A 22,017-nucleotide genomic window follows, 5' to 3' on the forward strand; every position below is an offset into this window, starting at 1 on the left:
CTTATTGAAAAGCCTTGTAAATTTCCCCCACTGTGTATTCTTGTCACCTTTGTTCAAGAATAGCTAACCAAAATGTCAAATTTATAAATACTTTTAAAGGACACAGAGCATTGTAAAGATCCAATAGCTTAAATAAAATAAAAATTTTAAATAGTTTATTAAATCAAAAGAAGGTAGGAAAAGAGTAATAGAAGAAAAAAAGGGCAAATTTTTAAAAACCAAGTTGACAGATTTAAACTCAATGACATTAAGTATAAATGGACTAAAGTCTTTCACTACACATGAAGTGATATACTGTCTAAAAGTAGATTCAGATTTAAAGCCAGAGATTTTTACAAGGGAAAAAGAAACAAGACCTGAAAGTGTGTACCCTGCTGAGAAACAAAAATGAGATGACCTATCGGCGAGCCTTCTGTAGGTCTACACCATGACACCAATGATGGTACAACTGTGACGAAGAACAGAGAAGCTATACTTTCAGGTTTATTCAGAGGACCCTCGTCCCTTTGACTCTGGAAACCCTTCCCACTTCAGAATCACCTACCTCCTGCATGCTTGCTTTTAACCCTGGAAACGGCCCAGGTTACCCAGAATGAAAAGCTAAACCCTCTGCATCCAGACTACAGAGAAACTCTGATTTTTTTCTCTTTCCTCAGAAGGTCTCTTGGCTATTTGAACGTAGCCTATAGCTTCTAAGTCATTGGCATGGGGATTCTATAACAATTATCTTTCCTAACATTTTTCAACACACCAGATACAAGTAAGTATTTAAAGCATTCACAGTAATCATGTGTTGGGTGTTTGCTGCATGCCTAGGTGAAATGTTTGACAACCATGGAATAAGGACTGGGAAGCAAGCTCAGAGTGTTAGAAAGTCTTTCCCTACCACATGAAATAACATACTCTTTGAAGGTAGATTCCGATTTCTCAAAATGTACATTGTAAATTCTAGGGCAGTGACTCAAGAGTTTTCAAAAGAAGTGTAAATAATAAGGAAATGAGATAAAATGAATTTTACTTTTTAAATAATAAAACTAGAGAAGGCAGAAAAAGGAAAAAAGACAGAAGAAATAAAGCTAATGGAAAACAGCGAGCAAGGCAGTATATTTTAATGCAACTACACAAACAGTAACTTTAAAGATGAGTGGGTTTAGAATAACAGTTCAGAATTTACAGGCCATATAGGAAAAAACCAAGACCCAACTATATGAAGTGAAATTAGTCAAGCTTCTTCTTCAGAGAAACAGAATCAATAAAATAGTCACTGGCCATTGGCTCATGTGATCATGGAGACCAAGAAGTTCCACAATCTGCAGAGAGCTAGAGAACCAGGAAAGCTGGTGGTTTAATTCAGGCCAAGTCTAAAGGCCTGAGAACCAGGGTTGCTGATGGTGAAAGTTCCAGTTGAGGTCCAAAGGCCCCAAAATTGGAGACCAATGGGGGAAGTCCCAGTCAAGCCTAGAGATCTAAGAACCAGGAGCACGGAAGTCCAAAGGCAGAAGATGGATAGCCTCGCTCAAACAGAGAACATATGTGCCCTTCTTCTGCCTTTTTGTTCTATTCAGGGTCTCAACAGACTGGATGACGTGTACCCACACTAGGGAATGGATTCAAATGTTAACCTCTTCTGGAAAGCCCCGCACAGACACATCCAGAGGTGTTTTATCAGCTCTCTGGGCATCCCTTAATCCAGTCAAATCAACACATGAAATTAACCATTATAGAGCTCTGTAAGAAAGCTATGTTAATATTATAAAAGAAAGCTTCCAGTTTCAGCTCCAACATTAAAGAATTGGGAGATCATAACTTACTTACATCCTTACAAGAAAAAGATAACTGAAAATCAGTGGCTTTTCTTGGACCCATCAGAGAACTGAGGTTTAATGACAAACTGCCACCCGAAAATCTGGATACACAGGCACATTTGCAGAGTTGAAGCCGAGTCTGCTCAACATGGAAGCCAAGTCCACTGGAGCCAACAACCAGTTGAAATACTTAAACGGTGGTTGGGATGAATTGCTGAAGGTTGAGGGTGGGCTAGCTTAAAAGTAAGGAACTTAGAGGGGCTTCAGTATTGGGGGAGTTGCATAGTTTCACGGGTTTTACCTCCAGGAACCCCACCAAAGTCCCAGAGTGAAAAGCTGAGAAACCTTATGACTCTGGCAGGGAGGGGAAGAATAGAAAACCCTGAGGAAAAAAAAAAAAAATGTGCCTGTGTTTTCCTTAACAAAAGCCTGGTCTCCAGGGGAGGAGACTTCAGCAGAACCTAATCCAGGGCCACACAGAACGGGTGGCTTAAAGCATGTGCCCACCAAGTTTGGGGGCTGTGGGCCCAAATCTAGGTTGAAATGTGAGACGGTCAAGATCACTTCAAGAAAGTGCAAGGCAGGAGTTCCCATCGTGGCTCAGTGGAAACGAATCCGACGAGAAACCATGAGGACGCAGGTTCAATCCCTGGCCTCGCTCAGTGGGTTAAGGATCCGGCGTTGCAGTGAGATGTGGTGTAGGTCGCAGACGCGGCTCGGATCCCAAGTTGCGGTGGCGGTGGCATAGACCGGCGGCTATAGCTCCACTTGGACCCCTGGCCTGGGAACCTCCATATGCCATGGGAGCAGCCCTAAAAAGACAAAAAACAAACAAAAAAGAAAGTGCAAGATAAACAGTGGTTGCCAAACTGTCTCCTGGAGAGTCTTCACTGCTGGTGAAATAAACTTGAGAAAAGCTGAATAAATACCCCTCCTAAAGAGTTTTTTATCACACTGAGTAAAAAATTCAGAGAAACTAAGGAAAATAGGAAACTATGACACATCTCTTAATCCCGTTTGTACATCAGATGTATTAGAGGAGTTGATTTTTAACAAATATGACACCTGGGTCCCACCCCATACCTGAGGAGGTGAGAGAGGGTCCAATATCAAGCCCCTAAAAGAGGCAAAGAAGCATTAATCAGATGGGTAAAGTGCGAAGAAAAATTTTTTTTCTCAGATGCAAGTTCTTGGCAATAAGAAGCAATGAAGGAAACCAGAATGTCACCTCAAAATATGCCTCTTTGATATAAAAATTATTTTGAGCTGAAGGCATTTATGAAGCAGCAAATCCAGACATCCTAAAGGCAGAATACAAACTCCCCCTTCACCGGAGACTCACTCAGCCCAAAGGCAGCGCCAGAAGAGCCTGCTGCTTTCCTTGCATAGATTTCCCTTCCCAGTCTGCAACCCCTGGAAGCCTCAAACTGCCTTCCTGTGTCCTCACACTTCTCCACACACCTATATTGTTCTTTGTTGAAGATGCAAAGGAAAGCCAGAACTCTTCACCACTGCTTTAAGTCTTCATTGTATGTTTCTCCTGGATGATGTGTGCCATGTGCATTGATAAAACTGTTTTTCTCATTTAATCTGCCTTTTTGTTAGCATCCCAGCTAGAAATCTCAGGGAAGTAGAAGGGACCTTTTACCTCTCCTACAGGAGTATGAAGGCTTTTGCTTTAAGAGGGAAAGGTTTGGAATCAACTTCCATGACAGAAAACGTAAAGGGAATGCCAGGGCTGAAAGGATCAAGTTTTGTTTACCCAGCAGCTCACAAAGCCTCCCCGAGGTCAAACAGCAAAGACTCTGTAGCAGAACCAATCAACCTGGTTCAACACCCCCCCACCCCCGACGACGGAAGAGTAGAGGAAATGCACTGGTGAGTTTCCCAAGGACTGGAAATTAACAACATAGGTACTGCCAACAAAAAATTAACAGGTCCATCTAAGAAGTGGGAAATTTGATTTGAGTCAAATTTGAGGATAACCTGGGATGAGCATCTCAGAAAGGCCTGAGATGCCTGTTAGAAGCGAAGGCAGGTCTATTTTTTTGGAGACAGAAGGCTGTACATGAAAGGATGTATTATTGACCGTTTACACAATCCAGATCGAAGCACCAAGTGACTCCTTATCAAGAAGGAATGCTATCTTTAAGGAGTTGGCCTGATGCTGGGGGCCTGGTGCCCTTCACGGCTGAGCAGGTGTGCCTGCTGATAGGGGAGGTTCGGTTGATGCATGAGATACACAAGGCACAGAGTGGGCAGGGAGAGAGGAGGCCAAAGGGTAGGAAAAATTTTTGTTAAACTTTTTGTCTTGCCGTCATATATGAGTTTAACCTCACCGTACTGAAGGGAACGCCTGGGGCTGCCATCACAAAGTACCATGAAATGGGAGGCTGAAAGCAAGGGAGAGATGTTGTCTCACAGTTCTGGAGCCGAGACGTCTGAAATCAGGAGGTTCTTGGCTTGTGACAGCACCTCTCCCGCAGTAGTTCCGTGTGCATGTATGCGTGCGGACAGCATTCCCTCTGGGGATAAGGCTCCTCGTCACGTTGGATGCATGACTTTATAACCAGAGAGAAACAGTCACCGTCTTTAAATAACTACCCAGTGACTGTCACAATCCTCTAAATGCATACGTTCTAGAGCGGGAAGGTGAGCAAAAAATATACACAGGATAACAACATGGAACAGAGTTAAAACCCGAAATGCAGATGCTGGTGAGTGAGAGTCAGCATTCCAAATGCTCACAGGTACACGTGGAGGAGAAAAGAGCAGAGGCCCTCATCTCAGACAGACCTGGATTCAACAAGCCAGCTGGGCAGTACGGCTAGAGTTATGCTAAAGATCTGTTTTCTCCTTTGTAAGGACAGGATTTTAATGTCCACTTCACTGGGCGATTGGAAGTCATGCAGAAGCATTATGTGAAGAGGCTAACAGTGGGTAAATACTTGAGTGTTTCCCAACGTTTCTGCCCTGGTGTTAATGGCCCCAGGCACACAATACATGAACTTGACAAAGGCAGAGCACGACGAGCCCCTGAGGGCAGAGATATGGTCGGGCAGCAGCACAGGCAAGAGTAAAGAAAGTCTGCCTTGATTCTCTAACCTAGGCAAGGAAGGGACCTCAGTACTTACTGGAAAGAAGAGGAATTACATGCCTGAAAAAAAGCAATGCTATCAGTCTGTCCAATTTCAGAAAAAAGTGAGCTGTCCACCCTGTGGGCCTGCAACACTGGTCAGGACACTTCAGACGGCAAGTGACCAAAACGTAAGTAAAACTGCCTTCTACAAAAATGGAGCAGTAATCTCATGCAATAAGAAATCTGGGATCTGGGCACTCCAGCCATTTCATGCAGCCAACACTGCCCGCGTGCCTCCTTCCTCTCATCCTCCCTGCGCTCCTCTCAGTTTCAGCAGAGCTGCTGACGGCAGGAGAGGGGCCGTGTGTCTCACTGGCATCCCTTTCTAAGGGCTCCATGACCTTCCCTAGAAGCCCCTGGGAGACTTTCTCACTAACTCGTTGGCCAGAACTACATCACATGGGCCTGAAGCACCCAGAGAGTGTACAGGGAGCAGTTCAATTGGAAAGAACCAGAAGAAGTGAGAAGCGGGCCAACGGCTCCTGGAAAGGTGCCCGGCAGAGTCCCCACATCTGTGACGGCACAGGACATCCAGGGAGCCGAACAAAACAAGAAACTAGAATCTGGACACCACCGATGCACCACGGAGGGTGCATGTGTGTGGGGGCTGAGGGCCAAAGGGGAGGTGTCCTGGGCCGGGGAAGGACAGCCTCACTTCCCACCCGTCACCGGTGGGATGAATAAAGATGCTAATGGGCTCAACCAAAAAAACGGCCGGAGGTTGGAGACAGGGCAGGAGAAAGTGTGCAGGTGCTCCCCCTCCGCGGCGCTGTAGAAGGAGACTTCCCCGGCCCCCTGATCTAGGAAAATGCCCACCCCGTGGAGAGCTGGCTCCCGCTTGGTGGGACTCGCAGGGGGCCTTGTGAGGGGCCGAAAGCCAGCAGAGCTCCAGCAGATGGCCCAGATGCCCACAAACGGGGACATCTCAGAGTCCTCCGTCACCTCCATGACGTCCTCCCGACACACCCCCACCGCGACCTCCAGGTCACCTCGGTTCTCAACTTCCCAGTAGTATTTTCCCAAAGTGAAAACATTTTGTCCCAAAACACAGGGCAGGTGCCGAAACCTCTCCACAAAGCCTGCGGTCTTCTGATGACTCCTCCATCCAGCCAAGTAGCTCCAGGCGGTAGTCAACGGCCAAGAGCCGGCTGCTGCTGCTCCATTTTTCATGTATCTCCCTTCCTGGGAGAAGACAAGTTTGGGGTGAGCTGTGTCCAGAGCGGGATTTACAGGCACTGCAGAGAAAATGAGAGCTGAGCCGAGCTGAGCTGAGCCGTGAAAGCCTTCCACCAACCCTCCCCCAGAAATGCCCGGCCCTCCCAGCTTCAGTGCCGTCCCTCTCATCCCACCAAGTGCTGTTCCGGACGAGTCTCGCCGCTGATCCTCAGCTGGGCCCAACAGACCAGAGCAGGGCCTTCAGCAACCTGAAATCTTCATTTCTCTGCTGCTCTAAAAGACCGAGGCCCAGAAGGTGGGGAGCCCCCCGTCTTCACTATCAGCATAAAATGTGCAGAACCCGTAAGAGACGCTGCCTTGTTGAATCAGGTGCTTCCTACAGATGCACGCAGAGGTCGCATGAACAAGGACTCCTTACTGGTTCTTTCACCAGGCACGTCCGCAAGCCCCCAGCAGGTAACTCAGCATCTAAATCAGGGCATCCTGCATCCCCTTCCATCCCTCGGGACTAATCCTCCCTCACACGCGGACGACTGGTTTTCTGTGTTCTCTCCCTCCAGCCAAACACACCTGGAAACCTTGGCGCTGTTGGATCCTTCTCCCCCTCCGGCCCTGGCAGCTGATGACCCACCAAGTCCCACCCAGTCCACCGCCCAACCGCCACCACTCAAGTTCTCCCTCGGCCCTCTCACCGCCCGTCTTTGCTCAGACCTTCAGCACCTCACTTCCTGCCTCCGAATTCGCTCCCCTCCCATGCTCTCCATGGCTCTTTGGTTTGTTGTGTGTTTTGGTTTTTGGTTTTTAACGAAATAGATGTTAGATTTTGACAAAGGTTTTTTTTTTTTTTTTTCTGCATCTACTGAAGTGATCAATTAGTTTTCTTTTATTTGCTCCTGTTACACTGATTTGCACAGGTTAAACCAAGTCTGATTTTCTGTGCTAAATCCCATTTGGCTGTGATGTGTTACACATTGTTGAATTCGATTTGCTGAAATTTTCTTTAGAATTCTTTGTTCATGAGCAATATCGACCTGAAGTTCTTTTCTCTTGGAATTTCTGTCTGATTTGGGTATCAGGCTAATGCAGGCCTCATAGAACAAATGGGGAACAAGCTCTTCAATTGCTTATTAAGAGACTCTGTAGAAGAGGTACTTCTTCAATGTTTGGGGAATTCACCAGTGAAGCCATTTGGGAAGGTTTCTAACTATAACGTGAATGTCTTTAATAGAAATAAGCTTATTCCAGTTATCTGTTTTTTCCTGAGTCAGCTTTGGTCTATGTTGTCAGATTGATCGGCATAAAGTTGCTCATAATATTCCCTTACTATCCTTTTAACATCTACAGAAGCTGCAGCGATGGTGCCTCCCTCACTCTTGATACTAGTCATTTATGTCTTCTCTTTCCTGGTCCCTCTGCGTAAAGCACATCGATAAAGCTGATATTCTCAAAGAAACAGCTTTTGGTTCCAACCATTTTTTCTGTTGTCTTTCTATATTCTATTGCAACGATTTATGCTGATTCTTATTACTTCCATTCTTCTGCTTCTCTGGGGATCTGCTCTTCTTTTTCCAGCGTCGTAAGACAGAAACTGATGTCACGGATTTAAGAACATTCTTCTTTTCCAGTGAGGTGCTTAGCATTAGAAGGTTCCCCACGAGTACTGCTTCAGCTATAGCCCACAAGTCTGACATGCTGTGTTTTCCTTTTCATTCAAGTCAAGGTACTTTTTAATTTCCCTATTGATTTCACCTTCAATTCATGGGTTATGGACAAGTGTGTTATTTAGCTTGCTAACATTTGGGGATTTCTCAAAGATTTGTTTGTCTACTGACTTCCAATTCAAAGGCACTGCGGTTGGAGGACAGATTCTGCACGGCTTGAAGCCTGAGATATGTCTCGTGGCCCTCGCTGTTCTACCTGGGGAAATGTTCTATGTACTACTCAAAAAAGTGTATTCTGCTATTGTTGGGTGGGGTAGGCATGTTAATGGTGAGGTCAAGTTGGTTGCCAGCGTTATTTTAATTTGGGGGTTTTGGCCATGCCCCCGGCATGTGGAAGTCCCAGGCCAGGTACTGAACCTGCATCACAGTAGTTATAAGGCCAGATCCTTAACCTACTGAGCCACCAGGGAAGTTTTCGGTTGACAGTGTTATCCAAGATGATTCATAGTGTTATTCAGTCGATTATCCTTGCTGCTCTTCTGCCTACTTGTTATAAAAATTATTTTAAAAAGACACTGAAAATCCCAGCTATAACTGTGGATTTGTCTATTTCTCCTTGCAGCTCTATTAGTTTTTGCTTAATACGTTTTGAAGCTCTGTTATTAGGTGTATAAATGTGCGGCACTGTTATGTCCTGGTAAACTGACCCCTTTATCATGAGGAATTGACTTTATCTCTGGTGATATTCTTTGCTCTGAAATCTATATATTTATAACACCACTCTAAGTTTCTTTTCACTGTTTGCATGGCATATCTTTTTCCACTGTTTTACTCTTCACACATACGGGTCTTGATGTTTAAGGTCTGTTTCTTGCAGCATAGAGTTGGTCTTGCTTTTTTAACCCAGTCTAACCAATCTCTCCCTTTTGAGGAGGACATTCAGACCATTTATACTTAATATGATTCTTAGTATGACTTCTGTCATCTTAGGTTTTCCATTTGTCCTATTCGTTTTTCCTCTTTTTTGCCTTCTTTCTGATTAACCAAGTATGTAGTTTTATGATTCCACTTTATCTCCTCTGTTGACTTAGGAGCTGTCATGTTTTTGGCGGTTTGCCGTAAGGTTTCTAACTCACACCTTTAACCTGAAAGCCTGTCTTCCAGTGCTTCCTATACCTCTTCACGTGTCAGAGCTGTAGAAGAGGAGACTTCCATTCCTCCCCCCACCAATCATGCTATTACTGTGCATTTTACTTGTAAATATGTTGATAACATAAAAATAGGTTATTTTCTGTGTTTAAACATCAGTTATGGTATTCGTCAGGATTCTCCAGGGAGACAGAATGAATGTGATGTGTGCGTGTGTACAGAGAGAGAGTAGAAGGAACTGGCTTATGTATTATGGTGACTGGCAAGTCCAGATCCACTGACGTGACAGCAGGCTCGAGACCCAGGGAACACTGATGTTCCAGTTCAAAGGCCACCAGGCAGAAAGAACCAAAGCTGCAGATGGAGTCCAATTGCCTCTACCGGCAGTCTACTGTAGAGGTCCCTCTTGATCAGGAGAAGGGCAGCCTTCTGTTCTAGTCAGGCCTGTAACTGATGAGAGTAGGCCCACCAGCTTTGGGGGGGGGGGGTCGCCAAGCTGCTTTACTTAAGTTTCCTGATTTAAATAGTAACCTTATCCAAAAACACTCTCGCAGCAACACCCAAAATGATGTCTGGCCAAAAATCTGGACACCTGGTGCCCCAGTCAAATTAACACATAAACTAACCATCCCTATTACCTTTTAATGTGATTTAAATAACGACAAAAGTATGTATTTCTTTTTTATTATTTCAGAAGATCCTTTACTCCTTTGTATAGACCTGACTTCCATCTGGTATCACTTGCCTTCTGCTTGAAGGACTTCCAGTAACATCTCTTGCAGTGCTGGTCTGATTAACTCTTCCAGTTTTTGGATATCGGCAAACATCTTCGTTTCACTTTTGAAGGGTACGTCTGTCAGGAATTAACTTCTGGATTAACAGCTTTTGCCTTCAGTCCTTTAAAGATTTTGCCCATTTGCATGGCTTCCAGGGAGTAACGTGGCATCATTATCTTGGTTCCACTGTTAAGTAACATAGCCTCTTACACTTGTTGCATTTGAAATTTGTCTTTATCACTGGTTTTGGTGGCGTTTTCATCATCTTTCTCGTGCTGAGGATTCTTGGAGTTTCTTAGATCTGTGCACTCACAGCTTCCATCAAATCTAGAAAACCGCTGGTCATTGCTTCCTTAAATGTTTCTCCTGCCTCGTCCCCATTCCACTCCTCTTCTCCAGGGAGCCCAGCTACCGCACAGAAGGCTGCAGGCAGTCGTCCGGCAGCTCGCTGATGCCATTTCCACTGGTTCAGGTTTCTTCCTGTTTCATTCTGCATCGTTTCCAGTGCTCCACCTTTTCACGTTCGCGAAGCTCTTCTTGTACACACTGTCTCATCCCCTGTTAAGCCCAAACAGTTCATTCTTCGTCTGTCACCACAGCTTTCATCTCCAGAAGTCGGACCTGGGATTTTTTTTATATCTTCCATGCCCCTATAGGCCTCTTGACAAAATAATTATAACTGTTATGTACGTCTGTGCTTATTCTAAGCATCCAGCTCAATCCTGGGTTGGTTTCAGTTGATGAGTCTCCTCATCGTGGGTCGTGTTTTCCTTTTTACCTGCCTGGTAATCTTTCACTGGACGCTAGACACTGTGATTTAACGTTGTTGGATGTTCTTTTTTTTTTTTTTTTTTTTAATTCCCATCAATCTTCTTGAGCTGGGACCATCATAGGGCTCACCTCATCTCACACTTCCCATGGGTCACGGCCCACTGCCTGAAGTCCAGGGTTTTACAAAGTGTTGGTTCTTGTGGTTTGTGTTTGGGGTTATTTTTAACTCAACGAAGTCTCAGGCAAAAGAGTAAATCCAGTCGCTGTCACTTCATTTGAGTTGGAAGCGGACGTCCACACGTGGTTCCGAAGCAGGGACGGGACCTGAGAGCTGAGTGCAGAGCTTTACAGCCTGTATGGGCCTTGGCACTTGCCCGAGATCCACAAGGCTTATCTGCAGTGTGTCCCACACCTCAGTTCCTGCCCCCCACAGGCGCCTTAGGGCTGAGTCACACCAGACACCCTCCCGCTCCTTCTCCACACCTTGGCTCAGGCTGCTGCCTCTGCCTGGAAGAGGATACCCTCATTTTCCACTTGGCAAACCCCTACTCATCCTTCACATCCCTGAACAACTGTCCCCTCTGCTGTGAAAACCTTCCGACCTCACCCCCAACAGAGGCCCTCCTCTGTTCTTCCGTTACTGTTTTACTCACAGCACAAAGAACACTGGATCCTACTCTAGTACAGTAAGTGACATGTGTCTGTCTCTCCAATTTGCATACGTATTCTCGGGAAGCATAAGCCTTTTTCTTTTTGTTGCACCACTCCCTTCAAACACACAGTGTGTGTTAAGCAGATGTCTCTTGAATGAAGCTATATCCACGTATCCCTAAGGAGTTGGTACCATTTTCCTCACCCTCCTGTCAGCTCATGCCCTGTTTTCTCTTTCCTTTCCAGACTTCTCCCATTGTTCCTTCTCTGACTTGAAAGATGTCTAGGGAGCTCCAACCCGCCTGAAGTGTGCTCACCTTGGAATCGCTTCAGCAGCTCCTTCACCATTGGAAGCTGACACACAGTCTTCACATGCAGAACTTCAAGGGAATAGTTGACGTCCTGGTTCTCACACCTAAGAAAAGTCCAGAAGGCTGCTCTTAGGAGACAACTAGGACCGCCAAGACCCCCAACTCCCACCTGGAGGTCCCAGGCCCAAAGCTCAGACTGCTTCTCTCCCATTCCTCCTGTGGCCAGAGCGACGAGTAGGATTCCTCTTCCATCCACAGTCCCTCACGCCAGGGCCCAGGTTGAGCCCAGGCCTTGTTTCCACTCTCCCCATTTACTCAGGCCTCCAGACGAAAGCAAGAGCGCGTACCTGGTCAACACATCTTTTGGATTCTGTGAAGAAAGAAATAAGTAAGTCATATACCTTCCCCTTGAGATGTGTCACTCACTCCGTAAGCAGGCATTTTTCTATCAGTGTCACACATGACCTCACGTTGCCAAAGCCAATGGATTAACACAACGTAGTCTTTTCCTCATGGCTCAGTGGGTTAAGAAACCCAACTAGTATCCATAAGGATGCAGGTTCGATCCCTGGCCTTGTTGAGTGGGTTAAGGATCCACCCAACCATGAGCACCAGTATAAGTTGCAGATGCAGCTCGGATCCCATGTTGCTGTGCCTGTGGCATAGGCTGGTGGCTGCAGCTCTGATTCAACCCCTAGTAGGTCAAAGACAAACCTCAAGATTCTGCACTGCTATGGCTGTGGTATAGGCCAGCAGCTACAGGTTTGATACAACCGCTAGCCATATGCCGTGGGTACAGCCCTTAAAAGCAAAAAAAAAAAAAAAAAAGAAAAAGAAAAAAGAAAAAAAATTTCGGATCTCTTGTCGTGGCTCAGTGGTTAACAAATCTGACTAGAAACCATGAGGTTGAGGGTTCGATCCCTGGCCTCAATCACTGGGTTAAGGATCTGGCGTTGCCATGAGCTGTGGTGTAGGTTGAAGACACGGCTCAGATCCTGCGTTGCTGTGGCTGTGGCACAGGCCAGCAGCTACAGCTCAAATTGGATCCCTAGCCTGGGAACCTCCATATGCCACGGGAGCAGCCCTACAAAAGACAAAAAATACATAAATAAATGTTTTTAAAAAAAATTTCTGCCATCATTAGTAAGACTACAGATAACAAATGCTGCAAAGGGTGTGGAGAAAAGGGAACCCTCCTGCACTGTTGGTGGGAATGTAAATTGGTACAACCACTATGGAGAACAGTATGGAGGTGCATCAGAAAACTAAATCTAGAACTACCATATGACCCAGCAATCCCACTCCTGAGCATTTATCCAGACATAACTTTCATTGAAAAAGATACATGCACCCCTATGTTCACTGCAGCACTGTTCACAACAGCCAAGACATGTAAACAACCTAAATGTCCAAAGATAGATGAATGGATTAAGATGTGGTACATATACACAATGGAATACTACTCAGCCATAAAAAAGAACAAAATAATGCCATTTACAGCAACATGGATGGAACTAGAGACTCATACTGAGTGAAGTAAGAAAGAGAAAGACAAACACCACATGATGTCACATATATCTGGAATCTAACATATAGCACAAACAAACCTATCTACAGAAAAGAAGCAAACTCACGGACATGGAAAACAGACTTGTGGTTGCCAAGAGGGAAGTGGGAAGGACTGGAAGTTTGGGGTTAGTAGACACAAACTATTGCTTTGGAGAGGATTAGCAATGAGATCCTGCTGTATAGCACAGGGAACTATAACTGATCACTTGTGATGGAACATGATGGAGGATAATGTGAAAAAAAAAAAAAAAGAAAGTAGGGAGTTTCCATCGTGGCTCAGTGGTTAACGAACCCAACTAGGAACCACGAGGTTGCTGGTTCGATCCCTGGCCTTGCTCAGTGGGTTAAGGATCCGGCATTGCCATGAGCTGTGGTGTAGGTCGCAGACGTGGCTCGGATCCCACATTGCTGTGGCTGTGGCACAGCTGGCAGCTGTGGCTCCAATTTGATCCCCAGCCTGGAAACTTCCCTATCCCTTGGATACAGCCCTAAAAAGCAAAAAAAGAAGAAGAAAGACAAAAAATTTCTTAAAAACCACTGATACAAAATTTTGGACGCAGCAAAATTTGGTTGTGATGATTGGTGTACACCTGTAAATGTAGTAAAATTCATTAAGTGATAAAAAATTTTTAAATTTTTTAAATTTAAAAAATTTTTAAAAGTCATCCATGTAAGAAAAAATGGCTAGGGAAGCGTTCCAGATTAAAGAAAATTAAAGAGAAAAAAAAGGAAAAAATTTTCTTAAAAACCGTTGATACAATTGTCCACTTTGTGGTTTTATGTCTGCTTTGTTTTGTGGTTTTAACTAAGAATGACAAACATATACATAAGATGAATGGATGAGTCTTAGCTGTGCTTTCTGTCCTGGATAAACTATTAGACCAAGAGAATCTAAGTATCGCATGTCACGTTATTTGCCTTTGAATGGTGAATCTCTGCCTCTTTAATTGTGTGATGACAATGATACCACAAACAGCAACAGAGGGAAACCATGCCTTCTCTTAAACCCACTCGCCAGGAAGGACATGCAGCTCTAGAGACAAGAGGGAGCTGGGGGAGTGATGGCCAGGAAAACCCCGCAAAGCTGGCGACCCCGTCTCCCAGCCTCTCACCTGAAGCAGCTCCAGCTCGGGGCTCTGGCTCTTCTCCTTCACCTCTGAGATGAGCTGCTTCAAGGCACTGACCATCTGACTGAGCCTTAACGTCTTCTCTCTCTGTTTCTTCTTCGTCTCTTCTTCTTCTTGGCTCAGTCTCTGAAGAAACAACTGCTCTTCCTCAGTCAGGAAGAGACGCAGCTTTGCGAACTCCGCGCTGAGTCTCAGGCGCTGATTCTTCATCTTCTCCTGCAGCCCCAGGAGAGGTGCTCAGTCCTTGCTCTGCCCGCCCCTGGTGCCTAGATTCCGTGCACACGACTCCCCCCAACTCCAAGATCCTTCCATCCCAATCGCCTCCTCCAGAAAAGCCCCTGCCCGCCCCCTACAAATTTCCCCTTCTCCTTTCTCCATACCGACCTGACACCTCTGTCCTAGTCTTCAGAGTCTTACTTCATTCTTCCTAACATTTGAGTCTCTACTGCGGATAGCAATGCCTTGCTTGTACACGTTTTGAAATTATCTGTTATTATTTTTATTTAAAGCAAAGGTGATTTGCAATGTTCTGCTAATTTCTCCTACAGAGCAAAGTGACCCATTGCACACATACAGCCATCAGGTGGCATGTTCTTAGTGAGCCTTCCCGGATCCTTTCAGGCTTGAATACTTTTTAAACTAAAATGCATCTGCACATCTATTATTGCGTTTAGCTCTCACAACACCTATCATTTAGTTAAGTCTTTCTCTTTTTTTGCTTTTTTAGGGCTGCACCCGTGGCACATGGAAGTTCCCAGGCTAAGGGTGGAGGTCGAATTGGAGCTACAGCTGCTGCCGGCCTGTAAAGCCACAGCAATTCAAGATCCAAGCCGCATCTGTGACCTACACCACAGTTCACGGCAACGCCAGATCCTTAACCTACTGAGCGAGGCCAGGGATCGAACCCGCATCCTCATGGCTACTAGTCAGGTTTGTTACCACAGAGCCATTTAGTTAAGTCTAAGATGTGCTTGTATGCGCCCATGTCATGCCATCCACCCAGACTAGCATCTCTGGAAGCAAGGTCCCCTTTGCTTTCCCCAATGCCATGGGCCCAAATCAACTCCAACCTAGGGAGCCAAGTGGGAAAGAAAAGGGCATGACCCTTGAGGTAAGAGGATGAAGTGTATGGAACTCAAGTTGCCCAGAGCCACAGGTCAGTAGAGAGTTACCTCCTCTTCTAGCCACTTATCTGCAAGGGGCCTGACAGCTGCTGAGACCCTGCAAGCTCCTCCCAGCAAAACCCAAGAAATACCCAACCGGGAGCTCCCTGGTAGCTCAGCAGGTTAAGGATCTGGCATTGTCACTACTGTGGTGCGAGTTCAATCCCTGGCCCAGGACCTTCGGCATGCTGTAGGTGCAACCAAAAAAGAGAGAGAAGAAAAGACATACCCAACCATGTCTACAGTTACCTTCCACTCTGCAGTATTCTTCATCTCCAAGTCCTGCAAACCAATGGCTTTCTCCAACTTGGCCGTCAGATGACACTGAGCCTCCAGAAGTTTTCCCTGCCAGCAGAAACACATCTAAGCAAGAAATCATCTCCAAGTATCTTCTTTGTTCAAGAGCTAAAAGTCACCTAATCCAAACAGAGGCTCACGTTAAGAAAATGCTGAAGACGACCTCAGGCCAGTGCATAACTACTCTGGTCTCAAATTATCATAACAATATGTACAGTTTGCCTATGAAGTAGAGAAAAAACTAGAAATTATTTCGAGTGTTATATCTACCTGGTACAGGCATAAGAGTAGAAGAGGAAAAAGGTCCTGTCTTTTTGAAGAGCAAGTGGCGGGATTTACTGAAATTTAAAATGTGCATAATCCTATTTATGATAATAATATCCAACAAAGCACTAGCAAAACTACGATGTGTAGGAATGTTCACTGCAGCATCACTCATCATCCATCAGCGGGGACTTATTACGGTATACTGATATGCTCCATCAATTTCGGGTAGCGCTCTGTATACTCACATGCTAAATTAAAACTGGGCTGTAAAACGACATATAGTGTAGAATTCTGTTTTGAAAAGAATGTACGTATGTCTGTGCATGTCTGCATGTTTGTATTTGAACTGAAGAAAATCTGGAAGGATATGTGCCTAAGGAGTATGAGCACTGCTTATTTCGGGGGGATGGGAATGGCTTGGAAGTTGGAAGCGGAGAACCAGAAACTCTATAAATTTCTGTTTTGTCGGAATTTCTACAAGAGGAATACATTCTTTTTTTAATTTAAAAACCCAAACAAGTTATTTTTAAAAATTGAGTCCATTAGGAGTTCCCGTCTTGGCTCAGCAGTTAACAAACCTGACTAGCATCCGTAAGGACGCAGGTTTGATCCCTGGCCTCGCTCAGTGGGTTAAGGACCCGGCGTTGCCATGAGCTGTGGTGTGGGTCGCAGACGAGGCTCGGATCCCATATGGCTGTGGCTATGGTGTAGGCCAGGAGTTACAGCCCCAATCTGACCCCTAGCCTGGGAACCTCCATGTGCCACAGGTGTGGCCCTAAAAAGCCAAAAAAAAAAAAGGGTCCATTAGAATCAACAAAGTAGGCAGCAGAGAGGCAGCACTTAACAGCAGAATGTATAACAGCTGTCCAGGCAGCTTCTTTTGCTAGAGGCCACTTGCATCTCCTTTTGGCTGCCGTTTTTGAGTGTCTACCACTACATAGCTGCTAGACCACCACACAACAATAAGACTGACCAGAGCAATGCCACCCCAAACAACATGGATGGATTTTACCAACCTAAGGCCAAACAAAAGAAATCAAGCCAAAAACAGAAAACAAAAACATTCTGCTTGGCTTCTGTAACAGGCAAACATAAGCGATGCTTACAGAAGTCAGAGCAGGGGTCACATTTGAGGTGAGAGTGTGTCAAGATTGGGGTAAGGCATGAGGAAAGATCTGCAGGTACTGGCAAGTTCTCTTTCCTGAGCTGGTTGCTAGGGTATCCTGGATGCTCACTTTGTAAAAATACATCCCACTATGCTCAGATCTGTGCACTTTTCTCTATGTATGTTATCCTTCAATAAAAAAATATATTTCTCAAAGCTAAAAAAAAAAAAAAATAGCAGAATGTCAGGCATGACCTTAGAGACAGAGGCAGACTGGTCAAATATATCACTGTCAAATCTCATGTATGTGTAAAGCCTATAATGAGATAAACAGTTCCTTTGAATGCTCTAAGTTTTCACCTTTGTTTGCTACTAAAAATAAATGTATTTTGGAGTTCCCGTCGTGGTGCAGTGATTAACGAAGCTGACTAGGAACCATGAGGTTGAGGGTTCAACCCCTGGCCTTGCTCAGTGGGTTAAGGATCCGGCATCACCGTGAGCTGTGGTGTAGGTCGCAGATGCGGTTCAGATCCCTCATTGCTGTGGCTCTGGCGTAGGCGGGTGGCTACGGCTCCGATTAGACCCCTAGCCTGGGAATCTCCATATGCCGCGGGAGCGGCCCTAGAAAAGGCAAAAAGACAAAAAATAAATAAATAAATGTATTTTAAATAGAACTTTCCAATTTTTAAAAGCCCTTAACAATTCCAGTATGTATGAATTATCCTGTTCCATCATACCTAAGTCTTTTTGTATCCTGCCACAGTAAGCATCTTAAGAGGGCTCCTGAGTAAACTTAAGAACTCTTCTGGGAAGATTAGAAAACTTCTTCTTCCCTGCAGTAACAGAAATCGCCACACGGTGGCAGGAGGGCAACACCGAGCATTTCAAAGCTGGTTAGGGTACCAGTTTACAAAAATCACTTTCTCTTCATTTAACAGACAATTGTGCGTATATAAAACAAAAATAAAAGAGCATGCATTTATAGAATGAAGACGTTTGTTGACTTGTGATCAAGGAGTTCAAATGACATTAAACTTCAAATCAGGTCTGAGTTTCAGACTAGACCTTCACAGACTAGCTATGGATCTGTGATTAAGTCAGCCTCACCCATCTCCTGGGTGGCAGCTTCCTTACCTAGAAGATGACACCTGGATGGGAAGGTCTCTTAAACACCATCCCAGCTCTTAGGTTCTGTGAATTTCAGTCGCTGTAACCTCCACATCTAATCAAGGCAGGTAGGTCTGCCTCCAAAATACACATCAAATCTGCCTACCTGCCGTCCCCACTACCATCTCCTAGGTCAAACCACCATCACCCATTGTCTAGACAATGACAGCAACCTCATGACCAGTCTCCCTACTTCCAATCTGGTCCTTCTCCCAGCCAATGTCCAAAGAGAAGCCAGAATAACCTTCTAAAAACCAGTCAACTCATGTCAGTCCCCTGCTTAAGATTCTCCATTGGCTTTTCTCACCACCAGGAAAATGCAAACACATACGGTCCAACGTAACCCCACTCTCGCCTGCATCTCCCAGCTCATCTCATGCCACCTTTCCCCTTGCACGTGATGCACAGACCTTTCCCTTCCATATAGACGTCCTGCATCGTCTCAGCCTCAGGGTCTTTGAATCTGCTGTCCCGGCTGTGACCTTCTCTCCACAGTTGCCAGATGGCTGACTCCTTACCCATCAAGTCTCAACTGAAATGTCATCTCCTCAGAGAAGGCGATCCTGTTATTAAAGCTCTGGTCACTTCTCTGGCATGGCAGCTGATTTCTTTCACAGCACATATCGCCAACTGCGATTATTTTATTTCTTGGTCTATCGTTTACCTCCTACCCTTCAGCTCGCCTAGACGATAAGCTCCATGGCTTTTTCACCACGGTATTCCCAGTGCCGGGTCTGGTACGGCAGAACACCGTCTAACACAAAATGGGTGGCTCAAGAAATATTGGCTAAAGGTACGAATAGCAATGCAGGGATCAGCTCCCAGAGTCAGCAAACTAAACACTGGCGTGAGGGAAGGAAGAGCTGTGCTTGGAAGCTCTTTTTCAGGCAAACAACTTGCCCCCTGAAATTTACGAAGCTATTTCTCTTTCTCTGTTTTCTTTTTCTCCCCATCACCAATGACTCTGTTGAAAACAACTTCTGCTCTGAAAGATTTTTTGAGATTTCCCTTTGTGAAGGTCTTAAGATGCATGCAGGTCCATGGTTCTCTATCCTATCTGTACATTCGAATCACCTAGTGAACTCTGAAAAATGCTGCCACCCAGAGCCCCACAGACTGCGGGGGGTGGGGGAAGCAGTGGATAATATTTCTTAAAAGTGCTTCCAGGTAGTCCCAATATGTGTCCTTTATCCCTGGTGTGGCCCAAGAGAGCAAGGAGAGTGGGCTGGGAATGCATCAAAGCAGGTTTCCTGGATGCAGGGCTCAGGGGCCCAGATCCTAAGCAGAAGCACCTAGCACACTGTCTGCGGGGCTCGGGTGTGAGGAGAGGATGGGAGACGGTTTCCACGGACTTAGGCAACTCCAAACGTCTAAGACATGGGGCACCCATCTGAGTAAGTGCTGGTAGCAGGATGGTGGAAACGGTAGCTCCACCCCGAGCAACCTATTTTTTTTCTAGCCAACTTGGGGTGGGGGTGGAGGCGGAGATGGGTAAACAGAGCAGTGACGAAGCAGAGGAGGGTCAGAAAAGGTGAGATACTGAGGAATTCTGCCTCATGACCTGCCTTCTAAACACCTGGCCAGTCAGCCTCATGACACTCCACCCGCCCTTACCCGCGCTCTCCCTACCCGTCGGCCCATTTTAGTGAATCCTGAAATCCCACCTCTTCCAAGAAGCCTTCTCAGCTAAAACAAAAGAACTGCTCATGTCCTCCCCCGCCTGGAAATCCTTCCATGACTCCCCAACCCCTAAAAGAGAAAGCTCGATTTTTTTAGTGTGGTGGAACAAGATCCTCCGTGACACGGCCCTTGCCTCTTTCTGCAGCCTCAACTCCTGCCCTCCTCTCTCCCATGGGCCCCACTCCCAAACATCCTCTGGTTCCCTTACTTTTCACATGCTCTTCCACACTGAATATGCTGTTCCCTTGGCCTGACAATCCTCTCCCCTACCTTGCTGTTCACATCCTTCAAGGGTGAACTCATGTTTCACTTCTCTGGGAAGCCTCGCCTCACCCCTGTCTGATCGCGCTAACCTCAAACCTTCTGTGGGCTGGTACCAACTCGCATACAGTAAGCATCAGTAAAGATGACTGACTAAAGAAATGAATGTACCCCTTCTAGTCTAACCGCACCTGTTTCCTGTTTGCAGTCAGTTGATAAAAAACTGTACAGCGTTTGACAGTTTACAATCCACTTTAACTTGTCATGAAATTCGTGTATTCAGCAAGTACTTACTAGATACCAATTCAGATGGAGACCACTGGAGTGACACCGTCAGTAACGGAAGGGGGTGGGGCTACTCTGGAAAGGATGCGCAAGGAAGGTCTTCAAGCTAAACTCTAAAAGCATCTAAAGGATGGGAAGTACGGGTAGAGAGAGAGAACAGGCTTGAAACAAAAGCAAGAAGGCCAGTGTGGCTGGAGTAGCGTATGACACATTGATTTATTCAACCGAAGCTTCTTAACCCCTAAGATGGGAAGAACAGATCATCTCCAAATTCTAACACTCATTTTCCCAAGTGATGAAAGAAGTTAGTTCACAAAATCCTGACCCATCCCCTCAGCCAGGCTTTTCTCAAATCCTCCGTGGTCTATGATATTTGCAGGTATAAACCATATCGTCTAATAGAGCAGACCTCAGCCACGGGAGCATCTGAAATACCGCTAGTCCCAATTGATGTGTGCGGTCAACGTGAAGCAAACACAGATTTATTTCAAAAACCTATCATGAAAAAAAAAGTAAACGATCTCACTGATAATTTTTCCTATCAGTTAATACCGAGTGATAATATTTTGGAAAAGAGGGTTAAATAAAATATATTATTTATTGCTCTTCCCGTGGTTTTTCGTCTGCTTATCTTAAAAATTCTCTTAATAAAATGTTACTGATGTAGTTGAAAAAAATATTGAAATTAACATCACCTGCCTCTTTTTACTACTGAAAAACACTTTAGTAGCATGCGTGGCTCGTGTTTTTTGTTTCTATTGGACACCACTGGTATATAACCTTCTACAATGTTTGTCTTAAACTCCGGGAGGCCAGTCCCTTGAAAATTCTGCAAGGAGGACTACACCCCCCTCCCCATCCCTGTTTTAACTCCAGCCCGGAGATCGGTGAGTAGCTTAACTTTTTTGAGCCTGGGAGGGGGCCACGGGGGCGTTTCATGCTTCCAGCGGCAAAAGCGGCCACCTAGTGTAAACAGTACAAGTGCCCACGCAATTCCGGCAACCCTGCAACGGCCGGCTCACCCGGTAGCTCTGGAAGGCCTCGTCCATGGGGGCCATGGTGTGGGCCTGGTGCTCCTGGGACTCCCTGCACACCATGCACATGAGTCGCTGATCGTCCTCGCAGAAGAGCCGCAGCGGCTCCCCGTGACGGTCGCACAGCCCGCGGGACGCGGGGCCCTCGCGCCGGCGCCGCGCCTTCTGCGCCAGCCGGGCCAGGGCCCAGTTGGGCCGCAGCGCAGAGGGCGTCGACGGCCGCCGGCACTCGGGGCAGGGAAACTGGTTGCAGCCCTGCGCCAAACCGCGGCGCAGGCAGTCGCGGCAGAAGTTGTGGCCGCACTCGATGGACACCGGGTCCTCGAAATAGTCCAGGCAGATGGAGCAGCTCAGCTCCTCCTGGAGGTCCTCGGCCTCCATGCTGCTCCTCTGCCCCCGATCCGGGGGCGGGGTCGGAGGAAAGGCCGGCAGGCTGCAGGCGGGCCCCCGAAGCCGATGGCCTTCGGACCTGCGGCCGCCGCCTCCCGCAGAAGGGCGAAGTGCCATCTCTTCCTGGGACCGGGATCCAGGCGGGGCCCGGGGACGGGGAGGAGGTCCTTCCCGGCGCGTCTGAAGGGGGCCGAGCGCGCGCACTGCAGGTTTCCGCACCCCGACGGCGCGCG

The 22,017-nt window shown here is 46.3% G+C and overlaps 1 protein-coding gene across 4 annotated transcripts; it reads right to left on the minus strand.

Annotated features, from left to right (window-relative positions):
- Nucleotides 1-133: 133 nt before the first annotated feature.
- On the minus strand, nt 134-22,004 carry TRIM4 (tripartite motif containing 4). 4 transcript variants are annotated; one of them, XM_003124333.6, is made up of 6 exons: nt 21,383-22,004; nt 15,548-15,643; nt 14,121-14,351; nt 11,787-11,809; nt 11,446-11,543; nt 134-6,179 (listed from the first exon to the last, which is right to left on the minus strand). In XM_003124333.6, the coding sequence occupies exons 1-6, from the start codon at nt 21,899-21,901 to the stop codon at nt 5,596-5,598; spliced, it is 1,551 nt and encodes a 516-aa protein (XP_003124381.1). In that variant the 5' UTR covers nt 21,902-22,004; the 3' UTR covers nt 134-5,595. The 4 variants fall into 4 exon arrangements, 2 of the variants coding, with proteins under 2 accessions (XP_003124381.1, XP_084872701.1); XM_085016575.1 differs by lacking the exon at nt 21,383-22,004 and adding an exon at nt 20,370-20,483; XR_014840111.1 differs by lacking the exons at nt 134-6,179; nt 11,446-11,543 and having other exon boundaries at nt 11,787-12,500; nt 13,474-14,351.
- Between the last annotated feature and the right edge of the window lie 13 nt (nt 22,005-22,017).

The sequence above is a fragment of the Sus scrofa genome, chromosome 3 (assembly GCF_054392235.1).
Source record: "Sus scrofa isolate SSC_HxYL_T2T_F1_AM1 chromosome 3, Sscrofa_HxYL_maternal_Yorkshire_Landrace_v2.0, whole genome shotgun sequence".
NCBI classification, from domain to species: domain Eukaryota; kingdom Metazoa; phylum Chordata; class Mammalia; order Artiodactyla; family Suidae; genus Sus; species Sus scrofa.